A 20411-nucleotide genomic window follows, 5' to 3' on the forward strand; every position below is an offset into this window, starting at 1 on the left:
ATCGACACCCTTATCGGTGAGCATTTGCAGTACTTTTAAACTGCCATTCTGTGCAGCGTAATGCATCGGTGTGTAACCTTTTTTAGATTGAATATTTGGATCGGCTCCTAAGGACAAAAGTGATTCAAATTCTTTTACCGCGTCATGTAATGCGAAAAAATGAAGTGCGGAAAATCCCTCGTTGGTAATTGCATTGGTGTCGGCTCCTAGCTTCATTAATAATGGAAATGCTTTACATATATTACTGTATGCAGCAATGAGAAACGGTGTGTAACCTTTATCAGTTGTCATATTAATATCGACACCCTTATCGAAAAGCAGTTGTACTAATTTTAAACTGCCATGCTTTACAGCCCAATGTAATGGCGTTTCACCACCGTTATTTTTAATATTTGGATCTGCCTCCGCATCTAATAGTAACTCAAATTCGTCCACATTACATTTTCCTGCAATATAATGAAGAAAAGAATTTCCGTATTTTTCTATTGCATTTGGATCAGCCCCTAATTTTATTAATAATTGTACTGTTTCAAATCGAAGATATAATGCAGCAACGTGGAGTGGTGTTGCGCCTCCTCTTCCACAAATATTTATGTCTAACCCTTCATTGTGAAGTAGTTGCAGTATATTATTACTACCATATTTTGCTGCCCAATATAGTGGTGTTTCATTTTGTGCATTTTTAATATTTCCATGTACTCCTTCAGCTAATAGGAGTTTGAAATCATCCACAGCATCCCATTTCGCTAGATAGTGTAACACAGAATTTCCGTGTTTTGTTGTTGCATTTAGATCAGCCCCCAATTTTATTAATATTCTAAATGCTTCATAATTTCTTATCGATGCGGCCTTGATAAGTGGAGTTTGCTGCAATTTGTCACGTGAATTTACATCTATTCCACAACTTAATATACATTCAAATATTCTTTTGTTCGAATTTTGAATAGCCAAGTGAAGACAGATGCCCTTTTTAACCATTGACTCAAACCAATCAGGATGCGTTTCTTGTAAAATTTGAATGATTTCATTGAATTTGTCAGTATCTCCCATATTAACTGCATTATGTAGACGTACAAGAAATATACATTTGGCGGTAATGTTTGGCATCAGAATCCCAGCAATCTCAATAAAACCATAATCAATAGCTATATCCGTTGGATCAATGTTATCATTATCTTTTTCTATCAATGCCTTGTTTTCAATTAAATGTTTCACCATTTCTCCATCGCCATTAAATGTAGCCATATGCAGCGGTGTGTATTTCCAAGTATTTTTACAATTAACATCAACCCCATTTTTAATTAAAAATCTAACAACCTCTATGTTGCCGTTTCTACACGCCCAGTACAAAGGAGTGTTATCATTATCATCTTTACATTCGATGCAATCGTTGACGTGTTTCATTATTTCGGCGATTACAGTACTATCTTTACGATATGCAGCTAATAAGTGAATGGGAGTCTTATTAAAATCACCATACTTACAATTTTCATAAAATTCTTTTACTATTTGAGGGTATTTAGCTGAATTTTCCCATACACTTACAATGTGCATTTCGCAACAATCACACCTGTGCAACAGTTTCAACGTTTGTTGCAGAACCTCCATTTCATAGTTCTTCTTAATTAAGTTTATCTGTATAGCTTGCTGCACTAGCCGATGTACGTTTGCTATTCCCGTTTCATAATTAATCATGCTGTAATTTTGAAGAACATCAATGGCGTTGTCCAATGAATCTTCGTCATATAATCTTAAAAATATATCTTCAATGTCAATTTTATCAGGTGCTAAATAGGACATGATATTTAAAATCGATATAGCGAGTTTTCCGTATTCGCCAAACTGTTCAATTTTTTCCATTGTGATTCTCCACGTTGTCGTAATTGTTTGATTGTACACGTCATCATTTTTATAATGCCCCTCGCTGAGAAGTTTTGTACGTCGATGTTTATATAATTCTATGTAATCTTTGGTTTTGAATACTTTGATATTCTTTTTTTTACTAAATTTTTCATTTTGCTGTCGAATATATCCTACAGCTTGATACATTGCCAACGGATACCCATCCAATAAATGACCTAACGATCTAAGATCGCCTTCATCTTCATCTTTCAAATAACCATTTAAGAAATTAAGAGCTTCAACTTCCGTAAATCCATTCAACCGAATAACTTTAATAGTTCCCTTTTGACCAATTTCCCAATTTTGATAACGAGATGTGATCAATGTATATATGTAGTTTTCACAGTTACCATTGTAAATGAATTGTTTTATGTGTTCGAAATCTTCAACATTATCAAAAATCACCAGTGAATTTCCATTATCGTTCAAATATGTGTAAACGTCTTCAACGAGGTGTTTAATGTCACGTTCTTTTTTTTTTTTTTTTAACTGTTTCATGTGGATTGCGGAGGCATTATTACTATTGAAATTATTATCATTTTTGGTATATTGTGTTTCATCATGTGTTAAAATATCAATTCCATTATTTTTCGCTAATGTCTCAAATGACTCAAATATAGTTTCGCTTTTCTCAGCATTGATGAAAACAATATTGCGATAATATTTGTTGTAAACTTGACAATATTTCTTTAATAATTCGGTTTTCCCTATCCCGCCCAAACCGACGATGGAGGTAGCCTGTGAAATCACAGTGGTTTTTCCTTCATTTAATGCATTATGTATGTCTTCTAATTCCTTTTTTCTACCTTCGAATAAAGTCACCGGATTAATCAAGCGAAAACGAATCTTTGGTTTTTTTTGGTTTTCATTGTTGGGTACGTTATTAACTGGTTTGGTTTGTTTTATGCGTTCCAAGATTTTTTCTTTCGTTTTAACAAATAGATCAATTACTGCTAGGTATTTTTCATCACGATCATCCTGTGCAGACTCTAATTTTTGAAGAACTTTTTCTTCCCGGTTGATGATATTCTTCAATTGGTTGTCCAATAAGTTCACCCCTTCCAACTGATGATTGTTAGATTCATTGTGAAGTGTTTTCATATTATTTTTTATATTATCCAAATCAATCTGTATTTTATGAACTAATTTAAGAGTTTTCTTTTGAATTAGTTCTCCATCATTTTTATCGATGAAACTCAAAATGACTTTACGTTTAGATTCGTAGTCTATTTCATTTGAATATTTTGGGGACATGCAAAGTAGTAACACGGATTTTTCAGCAAGTTTAAAATCATCTAATTTCTCATCTGGAAAAGGGCGTCGATATCCGTATTTTTCACAATCAAGCTTTTTATCTTTTTCTTCGTATAAATCAAAATCTTCTGTGTCTCTTTTTTTTACTACGATGCCAACTTGGTCGAATAGGTTTGCTGTTCTCCAATCTTCGTGTACCTTCTTGCACTCTTTGCCAAATTCAATACATTGGTACTGAATAGCAAAACCAGGTTTTGAAACTGAATTCAAAATCTTATTTGGAATTATATCCGACTTTGATTCGGAATTTCCCTCTAAAACTTTTTGGCCATTCATTTTGTAGTGGTTTTTTTTATTGGCAATTGAGGCTTAATCGTTTCATTTATTTTATTTTTTATTTTCTGAGATGTACTGAAATCTTCTTTGTCTTCGCTTTTAAATCGGTTCAAAAAACGGCCAGCCGCATCTCTCGCTACCCTTTGTATCGCTTTTTGAGGTCCTCGTGGACAAGTGATTCCAATAAATTGGTATTCGAAACTTTTGAAGACATCGATGCCGATATCAATAAACAATTTTCTTCCCTTTCTTTCTGATTCATGAAAGGCGTACACCAATTCATGATATTTTAACGACTTATTTTTTGCTAGTTTTTCAAAAGGATTTTCCAACGGCTTCCGAATGAGCTTTACTGCCTTATCCGCTCCATTAAATAGTAAACTCTTTGAACAAATTTCTAAAGCACTTTCTATTGCTTTCGGAACTGAGCCCGATTTTTTAACAATACCCTCCAAAATGTCATAGTGAGTTTTCAAATTTGTCTCTAATGCAATCACAAAATATCGTACGAAACGATACAATCTTTCTTCTAAATCAAATTTCACATTCAGAAAATTTTCCGAACTATCTTCGGGATTTGTGCTGTCGGATTCCATCGTTCATAGGAAATTGTAAATTTGCAAACAAAATTTATCAAATGTAAACACTTTCATTGAAAATTCTTCAGAGCGTAGTATGTTTTTAATCGACGCTTAAATTATTTCAATATCACTGCAACCAAATGAGAACTTCAATTTTAGTATATCCCTTTATCTGTTTGTTTAAAATACAATAGTAAAATTGAAAGCTTTGTATGTACCTGTTAATGATATGTTTTATAGGAAAGTGGTGCTGAGAGTGTTTAAGTTTGAGAGTGAGAGCAAGTCAGTTTACTCGGATAGCTGCAAGAAATATGAAATATTTTTGTTGGTAATCAAGTAAATCAATTTTTGAATAATAGTGTAATTGGAGAATATTCTACGATTATATAAACCCTATGAATAGCTTAATGAAAAAGTAAAAATTAAGGATTTGAATTTATCTTGCCCAAATTTTATCGGCGCGGGTTTTGATGAAATGGAAGATTGGTGACATAACGGAAGTTTGATTATAATGAAAAGTTACGTAACGCTAAATTATTTTTATAATTGAAAATAATTCATGAATTGTATATACATAACATACATGTATGGAAGCGGTCTCTTTTCAAGGCTTTTCCTCCCGTATTAATGTCCGCGCGCAGAATACGGGAGGAAAAGCCTGTTCCTCTTGTTCCTGTTGTATCCTGCTCGCGCAAATTAAGTGAGTATGTACCGTTTACCATGCACCTTTTTTTTAAATTATGATTCCTCGAAAAATTATGATTCCTCATACTAAAGATTTTCATTATGATTAAAGATAAGATTATGATGTTACATATCGTTAATACGTTTCTATAATTGAAAGAACATATATACCCGAATTTCATATTTTTACATATGTACATAATTACGTATACTGCTGTTTAAAGTTAATATGAAATATAAAAAATCATAGTAATTAATATTCAAATTCATGAGACGATTGATAAAAAAAATTTGGTACATACCTTTCACTGGTTTTTGTGACTTGTATAAGATAGCTGCTGAAGTAGTCTGATGATGGTGTACGATTTGTCAATCGAAAGAAATTTTACCGGTTTATTTTTCACTAACTTTTTGTATTACAAACTTTTACAAGCGGAAAAAAAACTATGATTAAAATGGAAAATTCCGTCAAATTTAAATTACCTTTCACTTTCACTATTTTTGAAATGAAAATTTAGCATATACTTATGTACGAGTACGTATGTGTAATAAAGAAAAACGAACAATTTTTACATGCGAATTTTAAAATTCGTACTCTATCAGTGCGCAAATGATTTTTTCCTATAATAAACTGTATGTGATTGTCAAAAACTCCAAGTACATGCCTATATATATTTTTTTAATTTGATAAGCTTTTTTTAATAGATAGTGCGAATTATATAGATAGATAGTAGAATGTATTTTATTACATGTCTTATAAATGACTCTCCATTACTAATTTCTATCAATACGTAAATATAAGTAAGTAGGGCTTCCAAGCCGGTTTAAACCAAAACCGAAAAGCCGGCTTTTTGGCCATTTTTCAAAAAGCCAAAAACCGGCTTTTTGGCTCGATCAACCTATTTAATATTGAATTGTGGCATTTTAGGGTTTTCTTTAATTAATGTTTTTTTCCTCAAAATTAGCAATTATGAATTTCAAATTTCTATGACAGATCAAAATAAATGTTTATAAACTTTCTTATGTAATAGGTGTACCTATATTTCTTTCAACAGAAAAAGGTAAAGCGCTTTCTTGAGCTGTTTCTTTGAGATTTAGTAATGGAGGAAGACCAGCGCATAAACCCATAAAATATTATTGAAAGTATGTAGTTTCAATGACCTACCCAACTACAAGTATAGAAAAGATTATTATCGCAAAACCTTGTACTTGACAACAAAAAAGTAGTAACTCAAATGATTTATGGCAAAATGGGAATTTCCCGAAAATAATTAATTTTTCTTCGAAGGAGAAGCCCTTAAAATATTGAGGTCACATACCCACTTTTATTATGATTTTAAAATATTTGTGATATGCCGTTTCTAATGAATTTGTTTCCGAAATTTGCAACTTTTTTTAAAGCTTTTGGATTTTTAAGCTAAAACAGATGCGTAAAAACGCACCTCAGAGCGAATCTCAGCAGTTCTTAATATATATTTACGATTCCACAATTATAGATTTTCTGCGAGATTGCACAATATTTTTTTAATAATATATTCTTGATAGTGACTTATTTCAATCATTTAATTATTTGTGCGTATTTAGGATCTGCCATTTTACGGCTGTGATATATAATACATATTGTATTATTTGTAATATTTGTAATAATCTTCTAATCTATAATTTGGAAAGAGACTTTGTATGTAAATATCCTTGGTCGTCGTCATCGTCCGTAGATCGGTGACGTCATCGAACACGTGATTCGATTTTTTTTTTTCGATCCATGGGCGCCGATTTTTTTTTTCATTTCAATGGATTCACCCCCGCGGGGGCGCAAGGCGAGTAGTTTCATGGGGTCCCGCCAGGGGCACCACAAGGGGCTCAAAAGGGGGCGCAGCTTTATGGGGCACAGCCTTATCGGCCGCAGCCTTATGGGGCGCAACCTTATGGGGCGCAGTCTTATGGGGCGCAGCCTTATGGGGCGCTGTCTTATGGGGCGCAGCCTTAGGGGCGCAGTCTTATGGGGCGCCGCCTTATGGGGCGCCGCCTTATGGGGCGCCGCCTTATGGGGCGCCGCCTTATGGGGCGCCGCCTTATGGGGCGCCGCCTTATGGGGCGCCGCCTTATGGGGCGCCGCCTTATGGGGCGCCGCCTTATGGGGCGCCGCCTTATGGGGCGCCGCCTTATGGGGCGCCGCCTTATGGGGCGCCGCCTTATGGAGCTAAGCCACATGGGGCCCCGAAGGGGGCGCAAGGGGGCGCAGCCTCATGGGGCGCAGCCCCATGGGGCCCCAAAGGGGGCGTAGCCTCATGGGGCGTAGCCCCATGGGGCCCCGAAGGGGGCGCAGGGGGGCGGAGCCTCATGGGGCCCCGAAGGGGGCGCAGCCTCATGGGGCGTAGCCTTATGGTGTCTTATTTTATTTTATTTATTTATATATATTTTAGCTATCAAGCTAATTTAAAAAAAAAAAAAAAAAAAATACATCTTAATTATTATACTTAACTCTAAAATTTATAATTAACTTATATGTACTGTCCCTCACAGAGGTGTCTCTTCGCACCTCGCAGGAATGCATCCATGTTTTTAGCAGACCTGACGCACTCAGGGAGGGCATTATACATGAGCACACCCCTGTGAAAAACACCCCCAGCCGTCTTATTCTTTCTTACTCTACTTACAACTAGTTTGTCCTTATTTCTAGTATAAAAACTATGTTTATCTCTATTCCTTATTATATAATCATCAAAATACTTAGGTAATAACTTATGATCTAACTTATAAACAAAAGACAATGTACTAATATTTAGACTAATTCTAATACTCATCCATCCTAATTCATCTAACATACTTCCAATACTCTTAAATCTACTCACATTCAAAATAGCTCTCATAGCTTTATTCTGTATTTTTTGCATTTTTTCTAAATCTTGGCCACTAAACAAATTAAGCACAGTGGCACAATAAACCACATGTGGCAAGACAATTGAATTAAACACTAAAATTTTACTTTTTTTACTTAAAATATTTCTTAATCTACATAATACACCAACTTTTCTAGCCATTTTTTTTATTATATAGTCAGCGTGCATTTTAAAATTTAGTCCTGAATCTATGTATACACCTAAGTATTTTATATTTTCAACTTTTTCAATTAACTTATCATTAATTCTAATTTCATTCAATATATTTTTATTTTTACCATTCAACCACATCATTTTTGTTTTATTCACATTCAACTTTAATTTATTTTCACACAACCAGTCATTCACATAATTTAATTCTATATTTAAAATCTCAGACATTACATCAACATTCTTTCCAATTATATATATCAATGTATCATCTGCAAACAAATGTATTTTACACATCTTAATTACCTTAACAATATCGTTTATATATAATATAAATAATAAGGGTCCCAATTTGGACCCTTGCGGCACTCCATGAGGTGTTACATATTCAGAGGATAACACCTTATCAATTTTTACTCTTTGCCTTCTATTATTTAAGTATGATTGAAGCCACTTTAATACTATACCATTTATTCCTAACTTATATAATTTTTGTAATAAAATATTCCTATCTACTGTCTCGAACGCTCGCTTAAAATCTAGAAAAACTGCTCCAACAACCATGCTAGATTCATCCATCGTCTCCATCCAATCAGAAACCACCAATTGGATAGCGGTTTCTGTTGAATGTTTCACTCTAAATCCAGACTGTTCCACAACCAAACAATCATTTATACTAATGAACTCTTTCAATTGAATCATAACGATTTCCTCCAGCATCTTCTCAACAATCGGTAACATATTGATGGGCCTCATTTCACTGGCTTTATGTGTGCCCGTAACCTTTGGTACCGGTACAATAGTAGACACCTTCCATGCATCCGGGACGGATCCCACTTCTAACGATTCATTTATTAATTTCAGTAACTGAGGTCCAACCATATCCCAAGTGTTGATTAAAATATCTAGAGTCAATCCATCCATACTAGAAACTGATTTCATGCCCTTCAATACACCATTTAATCCCTCCATTTCCACTAATTTAAACCTTTCAAACTTATTTAAACCCAAGTTAATATCATCATTCACACTATTATGCCTTGTTTGTATTGAATTAACTATATCATTCACACTATTGATGTAAAACTCATTCAATCTTTCAACCATATCCTCTTTATCATTATATACTACTCCCTCGACTTCTAATTCATTCAAAGAAACATTTTTTCCCCCGGAAATCAAAGTTTTAATTATTCGCCACATTTTTGTGGGATCTTTTTTTGCACCATCAATATTTCTTTCATGCCAATCCCTCTTCGCATTACGTAAAACATTCACACATTTATTCCTCTTTCTTTTATACTCTAACCAAGCCTTTTCTAATTGGATTCCATCCATAGCCTTAATAATTTTATATCTTTTATAACTAACATTCTTATCAACTAAGCTTTCCTTTACTTCCTTGGTAAACCAAGGTTTCAGCTTATGCTTATGCATGATTCTTGTGGTTTTTACGCATTTACTTTTAGAATATGTTATATTACGATACATTATCTCCCACATTTCATTCACACTATCACCATCCTTTCCCCATACACACTCCTTTAACAATTCATTCATCAATTGATAATCAATGTTTTCTCTTTCAGTCACCTGCATATTTTTAAGTCCTCCGTTACTAAACCGCTGTCCCAAAAACATGTTGACAATAGAATGGTCTCCTATTTTCGGTACATCTTTCACCTCACACCGCAGATCCATTATATTCGTTATAACCAAATCAATGAGAGAGCTTGATAAATTATTCACTCTCGTTGCTTCCGTCACTTTTTGTTTAAAACCCAATTCATTTACCCAATTTCTCAACTTTTTTACATAAAATTCTTCTGTCTGTAACCAATTAAAATTCCAGTCCCCAAACATAATTATATTTTTACTCACATCTATACTTCTTTCACTCAATTCTTCTAAAAATTTAAGAAATCTTCCACTTCTACCATTCGGAGAGCGGTAAATTACTAGCAAAAACACAGTAACTCCATTCACAAGCAGATCCACACCAATTGTCCAAAACTCACCATCAACCTTATTAACTATTACATTACCGTAACTTAAATCATCCCTTAAATACAATAGTACCCCACCCGTATGTCTAGAATTAGAGTCACATCTCAAAACACAATATCCATCTATATTCAGCTCAAAATCTTCAAAATCACTAGTTACATGCGTTTCACTTAAACCTATAAATAATGGTTTTTGACTTACAGTTAAACTCCAAACCTCATCCTTGTGAGCAAAAAAACTTTGTACATTTATACCGATACCTTTTGGTGGTTGCTATATATTATTATACTTAATTCTATTTCTCATTAATTCTATATTTCTTTTATATACACTGCACTTAGTGTCCAACGGTCCGTGATTTGTGTTCAAATTTAATTTTAATTTATTATTACTTTTAAAGCAATTATTACATTTTATTATTTTATTGTTACATCCCTCGCTTTTGTGCCCTTCTTCTCCACATTTCGCACATGTCACCTTGTTTCTACAATCCACCGCTTTGTGATTAAATCCGTAACAATTTAGACATCTTAGAATATTAATTTCTTCAAAAAATTATGGGGCACAGTCTTATGGAGCTTAGCCGCATGCGGCCCCGAAGGGGGCGCAGCCTCATGGGGCCCCAAAGGGGGCGCAGCCCCATGGGGCACCAAAGGGGGCGCAGCCTCATGGGGCCCCGAAGGGGGTGCAGCCCCATGGGGCCCCGAAGGGGGCGCAGGGGGGCGCAGTCTCATGGGGCGCCGCCTTATGGGGCGCTGCCTTATAGGGCGCTGTCTTATGGGGCGCAGCCTTATGGGGCGCCGCCATATGGGGCGCTGCCTTATGGGGCGCCGCCTTATGGGGCGCCGCCTTATGGAGCTAAGCCACATGGGGCCCCGAAGGGGGCGCAAGGGGGCGCAGCCCCATGGGGCCCCAAAGGGGGCGCAGCCTCATGGGGCCCCGAAGGGGGTGCAGCCTCATTGGGCCCCAAAGGGGGCGCAGCCCCATGGGGCCCCGAAGGGGGCGCAGGGGGGCCCCATATGGCGGCGCCCCATAAGGCTGCGCCCCATAAGACAGCGCCCTATAAGGCAGCGCCCCATAAGGCGGCGCCCCATGGGGCCCCGAAGGGGGTGCAGCCTCATTGGGCCCCAAAGGGGGCGCAGCCCCATGGGGCCCCGAAGGGGGCGCAGGGGGGCGCAGCCTCATGGGGCGCCGCCTTATGGGGCGCTGCCTTATAGGGCGCTGTCTTATGGGGCGCAGCCTTATGGGGCGCCGCCATATGGGGCGCTGCCTTATGGGGCGCCGCCTTATGGGGCGCCGCCTTATGGAGCTTAGCCGCATGGGGCCCCGAAGGGGGCGCAGCCTCCTGGGGCGCAGCCCCATGGGGCCCCGAAGGGGGCGCAGCCTCATGGGGCGAAGCCCCATGGGGCGCAGCCTTATGAGGCGAAGCCCTAAACGGCAACTGATCATGGGGGCGAAGCCCTAGACGGCAATTAACCATGGGGACGTGGAGGGGCGAAGCCCCAAAAGGCAACTGATCATGGGGGCGAAGCCCTAGACGGCATTTAATCATGAGGGTGCGGAGGGACGAAGCCCCAAAAGGCATTAGTTAAGGGGGGCGAAGCCCTAAACGGCAGTTAATCTTGGGGGCGCGGGGGGCGAAGCCCTAAAAGGCATTAACTAGGGGGGGCGAAGCCCTAGACGGCATTTAATCATGGGGGTGCGGAGGGGCGAAGCCCTAAAAGGCATTAACTAAGGGGGGCGAAGCCCTAAACGGCAATTAATCTTGGGGGCGCGGGGGGCGAAGCCCTAAAAGGCATTAACTAAGGGGGGCGAAGCCCTAGACGGCATTTAATCATGGGGGTGCGGAGGGGCGAAGCCCTAAAAGGCATTAACTAAGGGGGGCGAAGCCCTAAACGGCAATTAATCTTGGGGGCGCGGAGGGGCGAAGCCCTAAAAGGCATTAGCTAAGGGGGGCGAAGCCCTAAACGGCAATTAATTTTGGGGGCGCGGGGGGCGAAGCCCTAAAAGGCATTAACTAAGGGGGGCGAAGCCCTAAACGGCAATTAATCTTGGGGGCGCGGGGGGCGAAGCCCTAAAAGGCATTAACTAAGGGGGGCGAAGCCCTAGACGGCTTTGAATCATGGGGGCGCGGAGGGGCGAAGCCCTAAAAGGCAACTGATCATGGGGGCGAAGCCCTAGACGGCAATTAATCTTGGGGGCGCGGGGGGCGAAGCCCTAAAAGGCATTAACTAGGGGGGGCGAAGCCCTAGACGGCATTTAATCATGGGGGTGCGGAGGGGCGAAGCCCTAAAAGGCACTAACTAAGGGGGGCGAAGCCCTAAACGGCAATTAATCTTGGGGGCGCGGGGGGCGAAGCCCTAAAAGGCATTAACTAAGGGGGGCGAAGCCCTAGACGGCTTTGAATCATGGGGGCGCGGAGGGGCGAAGCCCTAAAAGGCAACTGATCATGGGGGCGAAGCCCTAAACGGCAATTGCTCATGGGGCGTGGAGGGGCGAAGCCCTAGAAGGCAAAGGCTCTGGGGTGTGCCGAGGGCGAAGCCCTAGAAGGCAAAAAAAAAAATTTGATTATATTTTTTGATTTTTTTAAATTTTTTTTTTGATTTTTTTTTTGATTTTTTTTTTTATTTTTTTTTTATTTTTTTTTAAATTTTTTTTTTAATTTTTTTTTTTAAATTTTTAAATTTTTTTTTTTTTTTTTTAATTAAATTAGCTTAGTCATGTTTAAGCGGTTTATATTATAAACACTGAGCGAAGCCGGGTAATACAGCTAGTAATATATAATAATGATCTTATGAAAGTTCATAATGTTTATAACTAAATTTAATTTATAAAAAACTATTTTTTTTGCATAATATAATATATATATTTAAATTTTATTTTCGATATAAAAATTTCAAACTTCGAAAAATCTTAATTTTCTAAAACCGGTGAAAGCCGGCCAACCGGCTTTTTATTTATAAAAAAAACGAAAACCGGTTTTTTCTTTCGGGCGGTTTTTTGGAACCCCTAACATTTAATACATTTTTTATCATTATGTTAATGCCATTGATTTATATATAATTTTCTTTCGGTTCCAAAGTGACATATCTCTCTTTTTCAGCCTCTTCAAACAGTCCAATCAGTGAGTCTACAATTTCTTGACCGATCGGTATGATCTGATCAGCTGGCAACAGAACACCATCCTTTCCTGTGTCTTTCATTTCATATGCCATAACGATTGGTGTTTTTGATCTATTTTTGACCCAATCGATACTGGATCCGATAGCATGAAAAATAATTAAGAAATTTTATAACCTATCATTTCATATAACCAATAGATAATAGATTTATACAAATTTACTTACAGAGCATTTCGGGAACATTTCCAACTTTATATTTGGTACCGTATCTTTTCTCCAAAGCTTCAGCAGTCTTCTCACCGAATTGTTTCTAGTGTTTTAATGATAAGTTTTTATAATATATGAATTTTATTAAAAATTTATGGATAGTAAAATTTAATTTTATTAAAAATTTATAGTAAAATTCAATTTATAGTAAAAATTACCACAGTATTATAGTTTTCATGTTCAGTTGTATGTCCATAAGGTAACAATAAAAGTTTAGAATAAGAATGGAACGAGAAGTATGCATCTATTTTTGATGTTAAATAATTTGTTACAATGGTAATCCAAAAATTTTCTCTATCTGAAAATGGTATAGGCCCACCATAGTCACTCGAACAGGAATCGTTGCTTGCTCCATGTTCTATAAAATAGAAATATTTAGATTATAGAGGTACATTGAAAATATTTATAATATAAATAACAATACAATTTGAATGTACATATTTAATAAGTATAGCATATCCTTGCAATGCAACGTAATGCAATTGCAATGCAATGCAAAATCTCATACTTGCTATGTAATATCTCATACTTTTTTGAAACGATTATGTGTATATTTTATACAGTTTATAATTATTTAGTACACGCGCTTTCTTATATTAGTATTCTATATATTATGTACTAATTTTAAAACATAAAAAGATGAAAATTAATATAGAAATACCCATTCAACGAATGTTGAAATTCCTATTAGAATCCACCCCATCCGTAGCAAATGCCATCGTGTGATCTTCTAGTATTGTGCCAAAGTCAATCCTGATACGAAAATACTTAAAGTTAAAATAAAGCCAAAAATGTGCATAAAAACAACGATTATAACGACTATTACAGTTGAATGAGAGTAGGCATATCCATCTGGATTAATTGTTGGAATGATAAACCATTCAAAACTGTCAGCGATTCTTCTAAAAGCCCATTAATAACTCATTTGCCAAATAAGTTACGCTTGCTGTTGATATCCATTCATTGGGGTGAATTCCACCTTCTAACATCACAGCCCTTTTATTTGGTTTGAATGAAATTATATTACCGGTAATTTCTCTACCTTCCCAAGTCAATCCCGCTACAAGTACTTCGGCTTCTCGAGGATACATCTTTTTTAAATCTTTCATCCAAGTTACGATGTCTTCTAGATTATAATATTTATTCCAAGTCATGCCGTCAGTATCGTAGTTACCTATTGCGTCACTATCTATTCGACTGAAACTGATAAGAATAATGTTTTAACACAATTTGAAAGTTATAAAATTTTAATAGTATGTAGTATTTAAACCTTTGAACGTTGTCTATCAAAACATTTGTTTCAATGGCATTTTTCTGCATCAGATTCACGAATTCTTCTTGTAAATTTGGCTCGATTAATACATCCACTGGTATACCTCCATTATTGACATGTTTCCAAAATTAGATCCCTCTCTTGTCCTTCAACGCTGATAGCACATCTTTTTGGTCTTGGGTTTCAGGTAATAAGCGATAAACTTTATAATCATCATACCTTGTTTTTTCACAAAGAGCCCTCGAAGTTATTAAAAGCAATATGAAAATTGACATTATCTCAAATATTCCAGTTCAATTTTAAACAAAAAATACTAAAATAATTCCCGAATACTAAAAACTGAATGATTGGAATACATATTTGGAGTGTCGTATATGTATTTTAATTCTTATCTAAAATAGTTGTACCTACATATTATCAACACGAAGACATTGATTGATTGTCGAAAACATTAGTAAAATTGTATCATTAAGCTTTTTTTTAATTTATATTGTTTATCGGATGTACATATGTACATACATATGTATGTTTGAATTATTATGTTTTTATTTTTGGATTGAAACGATTTGCTTTAAATAGATCCATTTTTAAACAACAAAACACTTGAAATAAACAAAAACAATGCAAAATTTATCATTATTTTAAAAACTCGTGATTGATCCATGTATAAATGATTATTTTTGATTTCATGTGTAATTGTGACATATTCGTACGATTTTAGTGAACACTGTCACATCTTATCCACATTATATGGTAATAATAAAAGTCTTACGTCAATATTCATTTATTGTCGAGTAATTTAATTAAATTAAGCATCACATTATTTCTATCCCAAAGTTACGTATCCGAACTTTTCACCTTCTTCGAACATGGCAATCAGTGAATCGATAACTTCTTCATTATTCGGGATGATTTGATCTGTCGGCAACAAGAATCCATATCTTCCAGTATCTCTTAATTCATAAGCTATTACAATTGGTGTTTTAAACTCTTGTTTAATCCAATCAATGGTACCTCCCGTAGCTGGATCTAGAGTAATTACAATCATAATCAATTGAAAATCATTCAGAATGTAATCTCATTAGTTTTATCTTATCAGTTTTCTGTGTTTGAACACTTACAGATTGCTTCAGCGATATTGCCGATTTCGTAAGATGTACCATATCGCTTGGCGAGCGCTGTCAGAGCTGCTTTTCCAATTTGTATCTGAAATTTTATTAAAATTTTAAACTTTATTCAAAAGAGATGGAATAATGGGAAGGAATCGTACCATTTCCGAGTAGTTATCAAGAGGTGCAGAAGTGTGTCCATAGGGCAAAAGAAGAAGTTGAGAATAAGAATGGAATGAGATGTAAGCATCCATTCTGGAACCTAAAGTCTTAATATAGCTAGAGAAAGATGAAGTCTCAACTTCAGAGAATGCGCTTGGTCCTCCATAAGTATCTGAGCAGGGCTGACTGCTAGTTCCTTGTTCTAAAATTTAACCTCGAATTATAAGCTGATGTCAAAAATACAAATTTTGACTAAATTTATTTTACTAACCCATCCAGTGTGCGTCCCAATTCCTGTTAGGATCAGCTCCAGCGCAAATTCCATACTGCTTCCTAGTCTTACGCCACATTCGATTCTAAAATCAAATCAATATTGCAATAAAAGTCTCAGAATTATCTCATAAAGCATTTTTATAATGTGTCTTAAAGTTTATTTGATATGAAAATGGAACGATTGGATAATTTGAAAAGAAATTGACATTTATTAAACATGGTATTCCTTACTACTGGTTCAAAACATGTCGTAATTATGTTGTATATGGAACTTACGTTTGTGAAAGTGTAAACATATCCATCGGGGTTCGTGCTTGGGAATAAATGCCATTCGAAACTGTCAGCAACTTTTCTGAAAGCTGGATTTGTGCTGGTCAGGATCTCGTTGATGATCCAAGTGACGGTAGCTGGAGATATCCATTCCCTGGCGTGGATTCCACCTTCTATTACGACTACTCGTTTTCCTGGTGATTTAGCAATTTTAACACCTTTGATTTGTCTTGCCTGTGAGGTGACTCCACCCTCTACTACGGAGACAACCCCTGGATTGGCAGCAGCAACGTCGTCTAACCATTGGTAGATTTCTATCAAGGTATAGTAGGAGTTCCAAGTCATTTCACGATTTCCAGCATATTTTCCTACAGTTTGAGTCTCAATCAAACTGAAATTATACTGAAATTTAAAGATATGGACTTTAAAAGTATCGAGCTTACAATAAATACAAACCTTTGAACGTCTTCGATGAAGATTTCAGGGTTCATGCCATTCTTAAGCATGGCGTTTGTGAATGCTTTCTGGTCTTCAGGTTTGACCATGACGTCCACTGGAATCCCAGCATTGTTCACCTCAGTCCAGAAGTCCAAATCATCACTTGTAGCCAAATTCAGCAATAGATCTTTTTGTTCTTGGGTCTTTGGTGACATTCTGAACACCTTATAACCTTCGAATCTCGCCACATCTTCGGCGCAAACACTCCAAGCGGCCAAAAGGAACAAAAATATCAATTTCATCTGAAAATAAACTTATAATTAAACAAAATTTTGACTTATAATGTTCTTAAGAGGTTTTGGATTTTACCTTGCCGGTGGCGAAAGAGAAATGATTACGTTTAAGCACACGATAGTCATATTTATACTATTGTCGTTATCTATGTACATATAGACGTAATGAAAATGATGTCAATTTCAGAAATTATTACATATTTTACCCACTTTTAATGTTCAAATCAAATTTTTTAAACTATTTTCTGACATTTACTACTAGCTTTCACTTAAATCATGATTAATTCTTCTTTTAAAATGATATTTTTCTCATTATGAAGTATAAATTGTGTATTGAGTGAATTAAATCACAACTGATTTATATATATATTGTATGAAATTAATACAAGTTTGAATTCAATATTAATTTATTGTCTTATATACATATATTTAAAAATAAGTATCACATTATTTCTATCCCAAAGTGACGTATCCGAACTTTTCACCCTCTACGAACATAGCAATGAGTGAATCGATAATTTCTTGATTATTCGGGATAATTTGATTTGTTGGCAACAAGAATCCGTATCTTCCAGTGTCTCTCAATTCATAACACACTACAATTGGAGTTTTGAATTCTTGCTTAACCCAATCGATGCTACCTCCCGATGCTGGATCTAAAATAATTAAAATCACAATTGATTAGATAATTAATCAATGTTAATTCCTATCATTTTTACAAGGTTTTTATCATTGATCGTATGACGTACAGATTGCTTCAGCGATGTTGCCGATTTGGTAAGATGTACCATATCGTCTGGCGAGTGCTGTCAGAGCTGCTCTTCCAATTTGCATCTAAAATGTCATTACATTAAAAGTTTTGAAGTTTAATAAATATTTAATCAAATAAAATAAATCGTACCATTTGAGTGTAGTTATCAAGAGGTGCAGAGGTGTGTCCATAAGGCAAAAGAAGAAGTTGAGAATAAGAATGGAATGAAATGTAAGCGTCCATTCTTGAGCCCAAAGTCCTGATGTAGCTAGAGAAAGATGATGTTTCAATTTCAGAGAAAGCTCTCGGTCCTCCATAAGTGTCTGAGCAGGGTTGGTTGCTAGTTCCTTGTTCTGAAATTTGACAATTTTGTATTTATACTCTGGTATAGAAGTAAATATAAATATGTTTATTATAAATTTAGGCTGAAATGATTTTACGAACCCATCCAGTGAGCGTTCCAATTCCTGTTAGGATCAGCACCAATACAACTTCCATATTGAGTCCTAGTCTTACGCCACATTCGGTTCTAAAAACAACTTCATATTACCACAAAAGTCTTTTAATATATACAAAGAAGGATTTTTACAGGATGTCAATGTTATCAGATACGAAAGTCATTGATATATTTTTGAGATTTGCCCATTCGGACTGACTACTATATTTTATGTACATATATTCAACTTACGCTGGTAAAAGTAAATTCATAACCATCGGGGTTTGTGCTTGGGAACAAATGCCACTCAAAACTGTCAGCAACCTTTCTGAAAGCTGGGTCTGTGCTGGTCAGGATCTCGTTGATGATCCAAGTGACGGTTGCTGGAGAAATCCATTCCCTGGCGTGGATACCACCTTCGACAACGACAACTCGTTTTCCCGATGACTTGGCGATTTTAACACCTCTGATTTGCCTTCCTTGTGAGGTGGTTCCACCTACTACTACGGAGACGACACCTGGATTGGCAGCAGCAGTATCGGCTAACCATTTGTAGATATCTGTCAATGAGTAGTAGTTGGTCCAGGTCATGGCACGTTCACCAGCATACCTTCCTACAGTTTGAGTCTCAATCAAACTGAAATAATACCACAAGTTAAAGAAATCTATTATATTTGAAGCACCATAACATACTTGTGAACAACAACTACAAACCTTTGAACATCTTCGATGTAGATTTCAGGATTCATTCCATTCTTAAGCATGGCGTTCGTGAAAGCTTTCTGGTCTTCAGGTTTAACCATGACGTCTACTGGAATTCCAGCATTGTTCACCTCAGTCCAGAAGTCTAAATCATCACTTGTAGCCAAATTCAGCAACAGATCGTTTTGTTCTTGGGTCTTGGGTGACATTCTAAACACCTTGTAACCGTCGAATTTCGCCACATCTTCGGCGCAAACGCCCCAAGCCGCCAAAAGTAACAAAAATATCAATTTCATCTGAAAATAAAATAAAAATCAAACAATATTTTATTTAGAAATAAATGTTCTTAAGAGATTTTGTATTTTACCTTGCCGATATCAAAATGGAAATGATAGCGTTTCAGTACACGGTAGTCTTATTTATATTATATTATCGTCGTTATCTATAAATTTATTGTATGAGAAAATTAAGTGAATATCTAAAATTATTAAATCCAGTGCTGACTTTTACTATTAAAATTCGATTTCCAATCCATTTTCGATCAAAAGAGATGATTTATGATTCGCCTGTACATTTTCTACTATTAAATATTGGCCCTTTACCTATTGAACATGAAATTTGGTACTCGTATTTGTAGTATTAAAATTTATTAATATAATAACAATGGTGTTTAAATGTGCTACAAATTATCTACGTACAAGTTATACAACTTTGCATTTATTTTTTAACATTTTATTTAATATTATTGAATGGATTACAAATCATCACTTACAGACTGATAAACGATATCAATCAGTGTTTTCCCATTTATATACGTACTTATACATTTATTTATAATAACCAAACAATAAAATCTAGTTCACCTAGATATCATTTTAGATTAATCCGACTTCTTTTAATCGAACATCAAATGCTCATATCAATGAAAATCTTCACAATACATTACATTACAATAGAAAATAAGTACAAACGTCATTAATCGCATTTTAAATTAATCTATTCATGTTGATTTTTTTATATAAAATCTTATTTATTTATCTTACCTTTTGAATAAAATTGATCGATACTCATGATTTTAACTATGAGTTATCGGGTGGAGCAAATTTCAATGAGGCTGGCTTTGGAACATTAAAATGTCTCAAGAAAGATTTCCAAAAAGGATTTCACAGAAATCAAGATTGAGAAAGGAACAGGAGAGTCTGAGAAAATCAGACGAATTATCGTAGAAGAATATCATATTGGATAAAATAGCACTGAGCAACAAAAAAATTAATGGGCCGGAGACTTTTCAATATTTACAATGAAGTATTGTAAATATTGAAATATTGATTAAAGTCCCAATAAATTCGAATATTAAAATAATTTTCGTTTATGGGATATACCTATTCTTAGTCTTTAACTAAAAATCTAGTGTTGTTATTCTAAAAGTGAGTAAAAATATACTTTTTTCTTACACATTTTTTTCTCCAGTTATTATGCATTTATTGGAACAATTATACAT

The 20411-nt window shown here is 35.8% G+C and overlaps 2 protein-coding genes and 1 pseudogene across 2 annotated transcripts; all 3 read right to left on the reverse strand.

The window, feature by feature from the left end:
• Nucleotides 1-12867: 12867 nt before the first annotated feature.
• Nucleotides 12868-14357, reverse strand: LOC143921670 (zinc carboxypeptidase A 1-like; annotated as a pseudogene).
• Nucleotides 14358-15245: 888 nt separating this feature from the next.
• LOC143921781 (zinc carboxypeptidase-like) lies at nucleotides 15246-17118 on the reverse strand. The gene is made up of 7 exons (XM_077445172.1): nucleotides 17098-17118; nucleotides 16747-17030; nucleotides 16297-16681; nucleotides 16019-16103; nucleotides 15747-15949; nucleotides 15598-15682; nucleotides 15246-15505 (listed from the first exon to the last, which is right to left on the reverse strand). The coding sequence occupies exons 2-7, from the start codon at nucleotides 17028-17030 to the stop codon at nucleotides 15303-15305; spliced, it is 1245 nt and encodes a 414-aa protein (XP_077301298.1). The 5' UTR covers nucleotides 17098-17118; the 3' UTR covers nucleotides 15246-15302.
• Nucleotides 17119-17412: 294 nt separating this feature from the next.
• Nucleotides 17413-19308, reverse strand: LOC143920744 (zinc carboxypeptidase-like). The gene is made up of 7 exons (XM_077443684.1): nucleotides 19278-19308; nucleotides 18923-19206; nucleotides 18461-18845; nucleotides 18217-18301; nucleotides 17923-18125; nucleotides 17771-17855; nucleotides 17413-17677 (listed from the first exon to the last, which is right to left on the reverse strand). The coding sequence occupies exons 2-7, from the start codon at nucleotides 19204-19206 to the stop codon at nucleotides 17475-17477; spliced, it is 1245 nt and encodes a 414-aa protein (XP_077299810.1). The 5' UTR covers nucleotides 19278-19308; the 3' UTR covers nucleotides 17413-17474.
• Between the last annotated feature and the right edge of the window lie 1103 nt (nucleotides 19309-20411).

This window comes from Arctopsyche grandis, chromosome 13 (assembly GCF_051622035.1).
Source record: "Arctopsyche grandis isolate Sample6627 chromosome 13, ASM5162203v2, whole genome shotgun sequence".
NCBI lineage: Eukaryota > Metazoa > Arthropoda > Insecta > Trichoptera > Hydropsychidae > Arctopsyche > Arctopsyche grandis.

What these genes read in the sequence shown, in the direction of transcription:
- LOC143920744 (XM_077443684.1), bottom strand. Translation starts at nt 19,206, where the DNA reads ATGAAATTGATATTTTTGTTACTTTTGGCGGCTTGGGGCGTTTGCGCC. An exon ending in ATGAATTTACTTTTACCAGC is followed by an intron (nt 18,302 to 18,460) that starts GTAAGTTGAATA and finishes AGTTGTTTTTAG; the next exon opens with AACCGAATGTGGCGTAAGAC. An exon ending in TTGATAACTACACTCAAATG is followed by an intron (nt 17,856 to 17,922) that starts GTACGATTTATT and finishes ATGACATTTTAG; the next exon opens with ATGCAAATTGGAAGAGCAGC.
- LOC143921781 (XM_077445172.1), bottom strand. Translation starts at nt 17,030, where the DNA reads ATGAAATTGATATTTTTGTTCCTTTTGGCCGCTTGGAGTGTTTGCGCC. An exon ending in ATGTTTACACTTTCACAAAC is followed by an intron (nt 16,104 to 16,296) that starts GTAAGTTCCATA and finishes ATTTGATTTTAG; the next exon opens with AATCGAATGTGGCGTAAGAC. An exon ending in TTGGGACGCACACTGGATGG is followed by an intron (nt 15,950 to 16,018) that starts GTTAGTAAAATA and finishes GTTAAATTTTAG; the next exon opens with AACAAGGAACTAGCAGTCAG.